We start from the raw sequence: 12919 nt of genomic DNA, 5'->3' as shown, positions 1-12919 counted from the left end.
AGCAGCAGCAGGTACCACTACGGGTTGGCTGAGGACTTGTACACGCACTTCACTTCGCCCATTCGGCGCTACGCAGATGTTTTGGTGCACCGCCTTGTTGCTGCTGCGCTGCAGCTGGAGCCGCTGCCGCAAACCCTCGCGGATCCCAAGGCCGTAAACCCTAAACCCTAAACCCTAAACCCTCGACGCAGCCCCAAACCCTAAACCCTCGGCCACCTCCAAGCAGGCCCCCAGCAGGGCCACCATTCCCCGGCGCAAACGCCCGTTTTTCCTTCGTCGCCGCCGCTGCTGCTGCTGCGCTGCTGCTGCTGCTGCTGCGCTGCTGCTGCTGCGCTGCTGCTGCTGCTGCGCTGCTGCTGCTGCTGCTGCGCTGCTGCTGCTGCTGCTGCCGCAGCTTTCTGCGCAGGTGGACTTGCTGAATTTGCGGCAGCGGCAGGCGCAGCAAGCCGCGCGAGACTCCATTAATTATTTTGTGTTTTTATATTTTTTAAATAAAAAAGAAAAAGTGACAAAAGCTCTCGTCACCAAAGTCAGCCGCAACGGCGCTCGGGTGTACGTACCCGAGTTTGGCCTCGAGGGTGAGTTTTATTTACTTTTTATTTATTTATTTATTATTTATCTATTATTTGTTTGTTTATTTATTTGTTTGTTTAATTAATTTAATTTTGATTTAATTGGTTTATTTGGTTTAGTTCGTTTGCTTGTTTTGGATCGGTTTCGAATAGCTTTTCCTCGAAAGGCCATTTGTTTTCTTTTAGTTTTATTTCTTTTAGTTTTATTTCTTTTTATTTTTTTTCGTTTCTTTCTATTCCTTTTATTTGTTTTATTTGTTTTATCATCTTTATTCTTTTATTTCTTTTTTTTCTTTATCTCTTTTATTTTTCTTTATTTCTTTTATTTCTTTTATTTTTTTATTTCTTCCATTTCTTTGTATTTCGTTTGTTTTGCTTTTATTTTCTCTTTTTTCCTTCTGTTTTTCTTTATTTTCTTTTGCTTCTTTTTATTGTTTCACTTCCTTTAATTTATTTTGTTTGTTCCATTTCTCTTATTTATCTTTTTATTTTATTTTGTTTTATTTGTTATATTCCTTTTAATTTATCAATTTTTATTTATTTTAATTAAATTTCAATTCCAGAAGTAACATTTGCTTCTCTGTTTAATTTCGAGTTTGCAGCCTTTCAACTCCTTTTAATTATTTATTTCGCAATTCATTTTAATTAATTCAGTCTAATCAATAAGTTCATTAAATCATATTTAATTTAGTTGACCTTAGTTTAATTAAATAATTTAATTAATTTAATTGATTTAATTATTTTTTATTTAATTCAGGAGTGATATTTACATCTCCGGGGGGGTTGGAGTTCGACGGAATTAAAGGAGAATTAAAATTTAAACAGAATTTAATTTCTGTCTTTTCCAAAATCAAAGTTAAACTCCAAGCAGACACCCAGGGACTCTTCAGGTGCTGCTGCTGCTGCTGCTGCTGCTGCTGGTTTTGGAGGCAGCGCTGCTGCTGCTGCTGCTGCTGCTGGTTTTGAAGTAGTGCTGCTGCTGTGCTGCTGCTGGTTGTGGTGGTGCTGTTGCTGCTGCTGCAGCTGCTGCTGCTGATGATGATCGTGGTGGTGCTGTTGCTGCTGCTGCTGCTACTGCTGCTGCTATTGCTGTTGTTGGGACTTTCAGTGATGCACGGGACGCCCCGCGCCCTCCCGCTTCTTCCGCAGCAGCAGCAGCAGCTGCTGCTGCTGCTGCTGCTGCTTCTGCTGCTTTGAATTAATTAGTTGTTGGTTTCTTTCCCGCTGATTTCGGCTGTACGTACACCTCGTGTGCGTTTCAGGCCGACTGTCAAAATAACTTATTTGGGCCCCGCAGATTAAAAACAAATTTACTTTTAATTATTTATTTTAATTATTTATTTTGATTATTTATTTTTAATATTTTATTTATTCGTTTCTTTTTATTTTTACTTATTCTATTCCCATACTTGCTTCTTCAGGAACAGCAGCAGCTGCTGCAGCAGCTGCTGCTGCTGCTGCAGCACCCTAGTGCAGCTGCAGCAGCTGCTGCTGCTGCTGCAGCACCCTAGTGCAGCTGCAGCAGCGCTAGAAACAGCAACAGTACTCGCAGCAATAGCGCTAGCAGCAACAGCAGCAGCAACAGCAACAGCAGCAACAGCAGCACTAGCAGCAGCAGCAAAAGGACCAGCAGCAACAGCCGCACTAGCAGCAGCAGCACGAGCAGCAGCAGCAGCAGCAGCAGCAAAGCAAGTAACATGGCAGGCTAAGAAGGAACAAATAAGGGCTGGAGTTCAGCTGCTGCAGCTGGCGACAGCAGCAAAAGAAAAATAAATGAAAAAATGGAATTTTGATTTAATTAAAATAAATGAAATAGAATTTTAATTTATTTAAATTAATTAATAAAAGAATTAAGTTTTTGATTTGTTTTGCAAAATTGCTTTTTTTAAAAGTCCCAAACTTTCCCGCTGCTGCTGCGTCAGCTGCTGCAGCAGCGAGGGCTTCAGCTGTCTAGACAGCCCGCGTGCTGCTGCTGCTGCTTCTGCTGCTGCTAAATAGCTGCGCCACTCTTTTAAAAACATCCCAAAAGAAGCAAAAGAATGCTGCTGCTGCTGCTGCTGCTGCTGCTGGTGTTCCTGCGTGGCGCTTGATGGGGGCACTTGTGCTGCTGCTGCTGCTGCTTGCTGCTGCTCAACCTCCGCTGCGGCGCTGCTGCTGCTGCTGCGGATGGCCGCTGCTGCTGCTGCTGCGTTTGCCCTGAATTCAGCAGCAGCAAATTTGTTTGCAAAGCGAACTGCAGCAGCAGACAGGGGCAGCAGCAGCCGCCGGTGCTGCCGCTGTATTGCTCGGTACAGCTGCACAGCTTGCAGCAGCTGCTCCACTGTGGGCTGCTGCTGCTGGTGCTGCTGTTGCTGCTGATCTTGCTGCTGCTGCTGCTGCTGGTTGCGGTCGCGCTGCTGCTGCTGTTCTTGCTGCTGCTCCGCGCAGCGGGCAGCCTGGCTACTGCATATTTTGCTGCTGCTGAAAGCTGCCGATCTCGCTGCTGTTGTTGCTGCTGTCGCTGTTGCTGCAGTCGTTGCTGCTGTTCTTGCTGCTGCTGCTGCTGCTGCTGCTGCTGCTGCTGCTGCTGTAGCCTTTTGGACGGGGAAGATGCAAGCAAGGGCAAAAGCACGAGGGAGAGCCATGAGATGTCTAGGCACAAAAATATCTGTTTCGATTTGCTGCTGCTGGCCAAGGGTTTAGGGTATAGGGTTTAGGGTTTAGGGTTTAGGGTTTGAGTGGTACGAGCTGTCGCGACAAAAGAAGGCGGGAACATAAAAGTTTTGTAATTCATTGCTATTCTTTTCATTTAAAATTTAATTATTTATTATTTTTAACTTATTTATTCATTTAAAACTTCAATTTATTGTCATATTCGCCTTCGGCTTCGCGCGGCGACGCGGACAGCTGGCGGGGGCGCGGGGTGTACATACACCTCAGCAGCTCGTTTCTGCAAACGGAAAAATGAAATGAAAGAAATAAATAAAATAAAATAAAAGATTAAAAGTTAAATTAAAATTATAATTATTTAGTTTCCTTTGGTTTATTCCGCGTTTCAAAAAGAGTTACAGATGATCAGCTGCTGCTTTTGCTGCTGCTGCTGCTGCTGCTGCTGCTCCTGCATGCAGCAGCAGCTGCAGCAGCTTAATTGTTGCTTATCGTTTCGATGCTTTTTATTATTTTTTGTTTTTCCAGCAATTAAAACAAAAAGAAAATTCAAAAAATGAATTCGGCTTTAGTAGTCGCCTCTAAACCCTAAACCCTAAACCCTAAACCCTCGTTCGGTTACGTATGCAAAACTAAACGAAAGAAACAAAAAGAAACAGCAAACAAATGAATAAACAATTAATAAACAAATAACTTAAATTAATTAATTAGAAATAAATAGCTCAAACTACAAACGAACAAGAGATCTGATCATTGCTGCTGGATTTGTGTGCATTCGTTGTTGCTGCTGCTGTTGCTGCTGCTGTTGCTGTTGCTGCCGCAGCAGTCGCTGCTGCTGCTGCTATTGCTGCTGCTGCTCCTGCTGCTCCTGCTGCTATGAATCTTGTTGCCGTTGCTGCTGTGGCTCTCTCTGCTGCTGCTACATTGCAGCTGCTTCTGCTGCCACTCTTCCTGCTGCTGCTGCTCTTGCTGCTGCTGCTGCTTCTCTTATTGCTGCTGTTGCTGCTACTATTGCTACTGTTGCTGGTGGCGCTGTCAACCTTGTTGCTGCTTCTACTACTATTGCTGCTGCTGCTACGAGTATTGCTGCTGCTACCATTGCTGCTGCTGCTACCATTGCTGCTGCTGCTGTTGCTGCTGAATTAATATCTTTTGGTTTACAAAATACTCTCTTGAGGCAAAAAGGCAAAAAAATAATAACAAAAAATAAAAAGTAAATCAAGAAATAAAAATGCAGAAATGATTTCTATATTGTTGCGGTTCCTGAGAAGCAGCCATTCGATTCTGCTGCAGCAGCTGCTGCAGGTTTTCCTGCAGCTGTTGCTGCAGCTGCTGCTGCCGTTGCTGCAGCAGCAGCTGCTGCTGCTGAGTGCAGCTGCTGTTGTAGCTGCTGCTACCTTTCTTGCAGCTCATCTTGCTGCAGCAGCAGCAGCCGCTGCATCTGTAGCTGCTGCTGCATTTCTTGCAGCTCATCCTGCTGCTGCAACTGCTGCTGCTGCTGCTGCAGCAGCTGCCTCCCCCGCTGCTCTTCTTGCAGCTCATCCTGCTGCTGCTGCTGCTGCTGCAACCGCTGCAGCTGCTGCAGCTGTTGCTGCCTTTCTTGCAGCTCATCCTGCTGCAGCTGCTGCAGCTGTTGCTGCCTTTCTTGCAGCTCATCCTGCTGCAGCCGCTGCTCTTGCTCCAGCTGCTGCTGCTGCTGCTCTTGCTGCTGCTGCTGCTGCTGCTGCTGCTATTTGCTGCCCATGGCATATTCGTGTGTGTACATTCGGGCCATCGACCTGAAGCCTCTCATGTCCCCTTGGCGAATCAAATTGCCTTCAAATAAAAATAAATAAATAAATAAGTAAATAGACAAATAAATAAAAATAAATAAATAAAATAATTTAAAACCCCCATTTAAACCCCTCTTTAAACCCCCTTCAAAGCCTGAAACCCTTCTCTAGACCCTTCTTTAAACGCCTCTAAAACCCTCAAAAACCCCTTAAAACCCTAAACCCTAAACCCTAAATCCTAAACCCTACCTGCATCGCAGTTATGTCTCCTAAACCCCCGCTTTAAACCCTTCTTTAAAACCCCTCTTCAGACCCCTCTAAACCCTTTCTTTAAACCCTTTTGAAACGTCTCAAGAACCCTCCAAAACCCCTAAGCACCCTAAACCCTAAACCCTAAACTCTAAACCCTAAACCCTAAACCCTACCTGCGTCGCAGTTGAGCCCCCTGCACCCTAAAACCCTCGCTTAAACCCCCTTTAAAGCCCCTCTAAAGAAATCCCTTCAAACCCTCCTAAAGCCCCCTCTAAACCCCTTTAAAACCCCTCCAAAACCCTTGGAAACCCTAAACCCTAAACCCTAAACCCTACCTGCGTCGCAGATGAGCCTCCTGCCCCTAAAACCCTCGTTTAAACGCCGTTTTGAACTCCTCTTCAGAGCCCCTTCAAACCCCTCTAACCCCCCCTTTGAACCCTCCTAAAAGCCCTCCAAAACCCTTGAAAACCCTAAACCCTAAACCCTAAACCCTAAACCCTACCTGCGTCGCAGTTGAGGGGGCTTTCTGCATTTGGGGAGTCGAGAAGAGCCGCGATGGCGAGGCAGACGAAGTGGAGGGACCAGGCGGGGGTCCAGGAGTCCCGCAAAATGTCCAAACATATGTTTCCTGCGCCAAAATGGAGGATATCTAAACCCTAAATCAGGGTTTTGAGCGCAGATTCAAATCCGCCAACACTCCAAATGCTAGTTGCAAAAAAAACGGGACAAAAAGGAGCAAAAATGGTCGAAAAAGAAAAGATTAAGAATTGTTAAAAGAGAAAATCACAAAGAGGCCAAAATAGGAAAAACAAAATCCAGGAATTTGGAAGCATTTGAAAATTAAAAAGAACTTTAAAATATAAAAATAGAAGAATTAAAAGAAATAAAAGAAATAAAAGAATTGAAAGGATTAAAAGAATAAAAAGAAATAAAGGAAATAATAATAAAAGAAATAAAAGAAATAATAAAAGAAAAAAAAGAAATAATAAAAGAAATAATAAAAGAAGTAAAAGAATAGAATGAATGAAAAGAAAAACAAAAGAATAGAAAGTAACTTTGGAAGAATAGCAAAGTGCTTTTTGGCAAAAAAACGAAAAAAAGTCCAAAAAAAGCAAAAAAGTGCCGAAAACTTTTGTTTTCTGGAACAAAAAGAAACCAAAAAGAAGAAAAAGAATAAAGAGGATTGAAAAAATTAAAAGCGATCAAAATGGAAGAAAAAGGAGCGAAAAAGGACCCGAAACGAACGAAAAAGAAAGAAATTACCTTCTTTAAAATCCACATTTGGGTGAAAACACTTCGTCGCAAAAGATACACTCGGAGGCGATAAAGGGTAAGAAGGAGAACAGCGCAAATCCAAATTAAAAGTTCCTCCCTAATAAAAATAAATAAATAAATAAATAAACAAACAAATAAATAAATAAATAATAAACAATAAATAAATAAATAAATAAATAATAAACAATAAATAAATAATAAATAAATAAATAAATAGTTAAAGGAGTGGAGGCAAATGAATAAATGGCTTTTTAATGCGGAGGGAAGTTGTGGGGCTTTTTGGTTTTTTCATTATTTTCACTTCGCGAAATTTGTAATTAATTAAATAATTTGATAATTAATCAACTAATTAATTAATTAATTAGTTTAATTAATTAATTAGTTAATTAATTAGTTTAACTAACTAATTAATTAAATAACCAATTAATTAATTAGTTTAATTAAGTAGTTTAATTAATTAATTAATTAACTATATAATATTTAATTAGTTCAGTTAATTAATTAATTAATTAATTATATAATATTTAATTAGTTCAGTTAATTAATTAATTAATTAGTTTAATTAATTAATTGATTAATTGATTATTTGATTAATTAATTAGTTTGAACAATTAATTAATAAACCCTTAATTAATTAGTTTTATCAATTAATTCGCTAATTAGTTAATTAGTTAATTAGTTTCACTAACTAATTATTTGTTTTAATTAATTTATCTATTAAATGGCAAATAAATAAATAAGAAAGAAAATAAAAGTATAAATCAAGGTAAATAATAATAATAAAAATAAAAATTCCAAAAAATGGCAGAAAAAAGAAAATGAAAAAAAAGATTTCTCTTTCGTTTTAACTCCCACAACTATTATTTCCATTTATTACTATTTATTATTTATTTATTGTAATTTAATTAATTATTTAATTTAATTTAATTTAATTTAATTTAGTTTGTTTATTTAAATTACCTCGTAAGGAGAGCCCCGGGGCCCTTTGATGAGCGCCTTCCACTCATGAATACTTTCTTCGCTGCAAATATATAAATAAATAATAAATAAATAAATAAATAAATAAATATATAAATAAATATATAAATAAATAAATATATAAATAATAGATAAATAATAATAAAAATGAATACATAAGGATAAAGAAATAAATAAACACACGAATAAATAATGTTTAAAAAGAAATAAAGAAAATCATCAAAAAAGGAAAAGTTGAAAACTGAAGAGAAGAAAATGGCAAACTTGAGTGCAAATTATTTATTTATTACAAATAATAAATAAATAAATCAATAATAAATAAATTAATAAATTACAACAACTAAATAAATAAAATAATATAATTAATTAATAAATAAACAAGAATAAATAAATAAAAGATAACTGATTAACTGATTTGTAACGAATGCAATTAGGGGCTGGCCCGAATTAATTTTATTTTTTGAAATTCGAAAATGATTTTGTTTTAATTAATTAATTAATTAATTAATTAATTAATTAATTAATTAATTAATTAATTAATTAGTTTATTCATTTATTTATTCATTTACTACTGATTCATTTATTTATTTATTTATTTATTTGTTTGTTCATTTATTTATTTATTTATTTATTTATTTAAACTCACTCCGGCATTAAAATAACATCTCCATCTTTGCTTTGTCTCGCCGCCTCTTTTATTTCGTTCAACAGGCGGCTGCGGGAGGTCATCTTAAACCCTAAACCCTAAACCCTAATCCCTAAACCCCAAGCCCTAAACCCTAAACCTTAAACCCTAACCCGTAAACCCTAAACCCTAGGGCCCTGAGTCCTGAGCTCCTAGAGCCTAGAACCTGGATTGGGAGCCCCAAGCGGAAAAGCCTGGCCTTCAAGCCCCAAACCCTAAACCCTAAACCCTAAACCCCTAAACCTTAGGAGCTGCCTCCTGCACGAAGGAGGGGCCCCCGGGCGCGATTCTGGGGTTGAATTGGAGAAGAAAAAGAAGAAAAAGAATAAAAATGAAAATGAAAAAGGAAAGAATTTCAATTAATGGATTAAATTCCAAAATCCGAAAGAAACGCTAGCTCGCCGCTCGCTGTGGTGTTGGGGTGTACGTACAGCTCGCGCCGCATGCGCGAAAGCTCAAAACGCAAAAAGAAAGAGAATGAAATTCAGTTTTACTCTTCTGAATTTTATATTTTCGCAAATTCACTTATCACAAACAATCAGTGCAACCTGCTGCTGCTGCTGCTGCCAAGGCTGCATGCAGGCGACACCAGCAGCAGCAGCAGCACAGCAGCAGCAGCAGCAGCAGCAGCAGGTTATTATTGTGCTTCGCGAACAGAAATTTTGAATTAAAGCATCAAAGTGTCATTTAACACTTTCGGGATTATGTCTAACAATATATCCCGAGGGCTAACGTCTAGGGTTCAGGGTTTAGGGTTTAGGGTTTAAAGTTTAGGGTTTAGGGTTTAGGGTTTAGGGTTTAGGGCTGCATGCTTCGGCAGCGCCCCCAGGCACTGCAGCACAGAAAAAATAAAGAGGAAATAAGAGGAGAAGAATTAAATTTAAAAGGCAAACAACAAATAAACAAATAAATGAGAAATAAAGAAATAAAATATAGAATAAGATATAAAATAATAATATGAAAATGAGAAGAGAACCAAACTGGTAATTCCCTCCCTCCTCCAGTGTCTTGACAGCAAAGCGAAACAACTGAATTATAAGTTCCAAAGACAGCAGCTAAGGCAGCAGCAGCAGCAGCAATAGCAGCAGCAGCAGCAGCAGAGGCGGCTCAGGCACCCAATGCAGCGTGTGCCTGGCGAGTAGCAGCAGCAGCAGCAGCAGCAGCAAAATGGCAAAGCAGTCAGAGCAGAACCAGCACGGTTGAGGGCAGCAGCAGCAGCAGCAGCAGCAGAGGCATCCGCAGGAGCAACGGCAGCAGCAGCAACAACAACAGCAGCAGCAACAGCAGCAGCAGCCATTTCATATTCCCATCAGGAGTGCTCAAGCCGAGTGTACCAGCAGCAGCAGCAGCTGCTGCTGCTGCTGCAGCAACAGCAGCTGCTGCAACAACAGCAGCAACAGCAGCAGCTGCAGCAGGGACGGTTTCGTGTTCCCAGGAGTGCTCGAGCAGTGCGCAGCCACAGCAGCAGCAGCAGCAGCTGCTACTGCTGCTGCTGCAGCAGGAGAAGCAGCAGCAGCAGCAGCACTTCTTCAACAACGTCCAATTTTTTTGTTTGGCGGGAGCAGCCGGGTGGAAGCAAAGACTGAATTAAAAGGACTAAATAAAACAAAACAATTTAAGATTAATGAAATATAATAATTATAAATAATTATTAAATCAAAACAATTAAAAGAATTGTTTATTTGTTTTCGAAGTTTCGGAAAATGGAAAAGAAAGCGGCGGAGCGTAGAGGTGCCTATACACCCGAGGGCGGGCTGGGGTGTATGGACAGCTGCTGCGCGCGCGACTTTTCGCAAAAAGTGGAAAATCAAAAATTGAAATTTATTTTTAATTTTGGAGATTCGAAAAAGGAGACAAAAGGGGACAAATCCGAAGCAGCAAAACGAGGGCCTTCTTCCCATTTGCTGCATGCGCTGCTTGCTGCTTTTGCTGCTAAAGAAGTCACGAAAAACAAATTAATTAAAGCCAAAAAGAACAAAGAAAAGCTCCTTTTGACAAGTGCTGCTGCTGCTGCTGCTGCTGCGGATCAGGAAAACCAGCAGCAGCAGGCGATGCAGCAGCAGCACAGGATGCAGCAGCAGCAGATGGTGCAGCAGCAACAGGTACCGCAGCAGCAACAGGCACTGCAGCAACAGGAGATGATGCAGCAGCAGCAGCCACTGCAGCAGCAAATGGTACTGCAGCAGCAGCAGCAGCATCTGCTGCAGCAGCAGCAGCAGCAGCTACTGCAGCAGCAGCAACAACGTGAGAGCTGCAGTTTGGGGTGTGGGGTGTCTCCGTGTGTGGCGCTGAGGTGTACGTACAGCTGGGAGGCCTGCTGCGACAAGTTCGGGTGTTTTGCTGCTGCAGCAAATCTGAAAAATAATTTTAAATTAATTTTCGACAAACCTCTTGCTGCTTTCTGCATGCAGCAAATCTGCAGAGACGCAGCGCGCGTCCAGCCCCAAACGTCAGCAGCAGCAACGCTCTTGGACCTGCTGCTGCGCGGCAGCAGCAGCAGCAGCAGCAACAGACGCAGCGACTATGGCGGCAGCTGCTGCTGCAGCAACAGTGATCACAGCAGCTGCGGTAGCAGCACTGGCCACAAGAGCAGCAGCAGCAGCGACAACAGCAGCAGCAGCAGCAACAGCGACAACAGCAGCAGCAGCAGCAGCAGCAAATTATTTGGTGGGGCTGTTCTGTACGATGAGCTGGAGCTGTTTGCTTTGCTGCAGCAGTTGGATTTGGATTTGTCTCTTTTGCTGCAGCTTTGCTTCTGGGCCTTCTCTCGCTTGCTGCTGGGCGGCGCTGCTGCTGCTGCTGCTGCTGCTGCTGCTGCTGCGCCTCCTTTTAAGGCTTTTGTTGCTTTGGTGGACTTTGCGGCGCCCCATTTGCTGCTGAGGAATGCTCTTGCTGCAGTGGAAAGGAGGCAGGAAAACAACCTGCTGCTGCTGCCTGCTGCAGCTGCTGCTGCTGCTCCCCCTGCTGCTGCTGCTGCTGCTGCTGGCCATCATTTGCTGCTGCTGTTTCTGTCTCCATTTTATTTGTGGTTTTCTTCTCTTTTGCGGCGGGCACAGCAAATGGAGGAAAAGGAGACAAATAAAATAAATAATAAAATAAATAAAATAAATAAAATCAATAAAATCAATAAAATCAAAAAGGGGAAAAGATCAGAAAAGTTAAATAAAAGAAAAAGATATAAATTGTGGCTGCTGGCGCTTTCTGTTGCTGCTGCTGAGGCCCTTAAGGAGAAAAAAGAAGAAAAAGAAAATAAAAATAAAAAAGAAATGGAAGAAATTAAAAATAAAAATGAAATTAAAGAAATCGAAAATGCAAAAGAGACACAAGATTCGAAACAGCCAGAAGCAGCAGACACAACTGCGTGGCTGCTGCTGCCGCAGCCCTTCACTGCAGCAGCAGCAGCAGCAGAGACTGCAGCAGCAGCAGCAGACACTGCAGCAGCAGCAGCAGCAGACGCTGCAGCAGCAGCAGCGCCAACAGCTACTGCAGCAACAGCAGCAGCAGCTACTGCAGCAGCAGCACCAGCAAATACTGCAGCAGCAGCAGCAGCAGCAACAGCAGCAGCGGCGGGAAGCACCGCAGCAGCAGCAGCAACAGCAGCAGCAGCGGGAAGACGAGAGGAAGGCGGGGAGCAGCAAAACGGCAGCAAGAACAGTTCGTGTGTCTCTTTGCTTCTTGCCGCTGCTGAAGCTCCATTTCCGCTGTCCCTTTTTGTCTCCTTTGCAGCAGCAAAGCCCTCAAAGCAAGCCCCCCTCCCCGCTGCTGCTGCTGCTGCTGCTGCTGCTGTGGGGCCCCACAGCAGCGCGCAGCGGCGGTGTACGTACACCTCGGGGGAGGCCCCCGCCCTTTCGCTCGGCCCCGAAGAAACTTCTTTTTGGATTTCTTTCTTTTTGCATCGCCAAAAGAAATTCAAAAAAGAAAATTAAAACAATTAAATGCATTTAAATGCATTTAAATGCATTTATTTATTTCTAAAGTTCAGTTAGTTGCATTTAATTGCATTTAATTGCATTCAAATGAACTTTAGAAATAAATTCAAAAAAGAAATTAAAAAGTGGAGAAGTCAGTTCAGCGGAGGTAATTACTCTATTCTCTCTCTGTCTATTTATTTATCCATATGAAATGTCATGTATTTATTTATTTATTACTTAGTTTTTATTATTTTATTCATTTATTGTTTATTATTTCTTTTATTTATTTATTTTTTTTATTATTTGATTAATTAATTAATTATTAGTTTGTTAATTTGTTTACCATTTCCACCTTCTTCAATCTGCTGATTCGCAGCAGGGAAAAGAAGATAAAGAGAAAAGATAAATAAATAAGAATTAAAATTTGATGCAATTTAATTTGATTTAATTTAAATTTAAATTAAATTAATAAGAAAGACAGTAAAACAGAAGAAGGCCTATATTCATTTAGAAATAGCACAAGGTGTAAAGAAATGCATTTTTTAAAATAAAATATAGTATAGATCTATAGATATATATATATATTTACTTATTTATTTAGATATATATATATGCATTTATTATTATTATTATTAAAAATTACAAAATCTAGAAAAGCTATTTATTCAAATATATATATATATATATTAGAAGAGTTGAGCCGCTGTTTTTGGCGTCTGAGCAACAATGAATAAACAAGAGGAAGTGAAAAGAAATAAATAATAAAAATTAAATAATAAAACAAAATAAATAAAATAGTAAAATTAAATTAAATTAAATTGAGTTAAA

General features: G+C 40.6%; 3 protein-coding genes across 3 annotated transcripts; 1 reads left to right on the top strand and 2 right to left on the bottom strand.

Annotated features, from left to right (window-relative positions):
* Positions 1-2422: 2422 nt before the first annotated feature.
* Positions 2423-3196, bottom strand: ETH_00003615 (uncharacterized protein; the record flags this gene model as incomplete). The annotated part of the gene is made up of 1 exon (XM_013374940.1): positions 2423-3196. The coding sequence occupies one exon, from the start codon at positions 3194-3196 to the stop codon at positions 2423-2425; it is 774 nt and encodes a 257-aa protein (XP_013230394.1).
* Positions 3197-4611: 1415 nt separating this feature from the next.
* Positions 4612-8224, bottom strand: ETH_00003610 (uncharacterized protein; the record flags this gene model as incomplete). The annotated part of the gene is made up of 4 exons (XM_013374939.1): positions 4612-4944; positions 5745-5870; positions 6506-6614; positions 8142-8224. The coding sequence occupies 4 exons, from the start codon at positions 8222-8224 to the stop codon at positions 4612-4614; spliced, it is 651 nt and encodes a 216-aa protein (XP_013230393.1).
* Positions 8225-9883: 1659 nt separating this feature from the next.
* ETH_00003605 (uncharacterized protein) lies at positions 9884-12106 on the top strand (the record flags this gene model as incomplete). Its single annotated transcript, XM_013374938.1, has 1 exon — positions 9884-12106. The coding sequence occupies one exon, from the start codon at positions 9884-9886 to the stop codon at positions 12104-12106; it is 2223 nt and encodes a 740-aa protein (XP_013230392.1).
* Positions 12107-12919: the final 813 nt, after the last annotated feature.

This window comes from Eimeria tenella, genomic scaffold (assembly GCF_000499545.2).
Source record: "Eimeria tenella Houghton genomic scaffold, Eth_scaff24, whole genome shotgun sequence".
In the NCBI taxonomy this organism is placed as follows: domain Eukaryota; phylum Apicomplexa; class Conoidasida; order Eucoccidiorida; family Eimeriidae; genus Eimeria; species Eimeria tenella.
The sequence above is the reverse complement of the archived record's forward strand: the minus strand, read 5'-3'. Positions and strand labels throughout refer to the sequence as shown.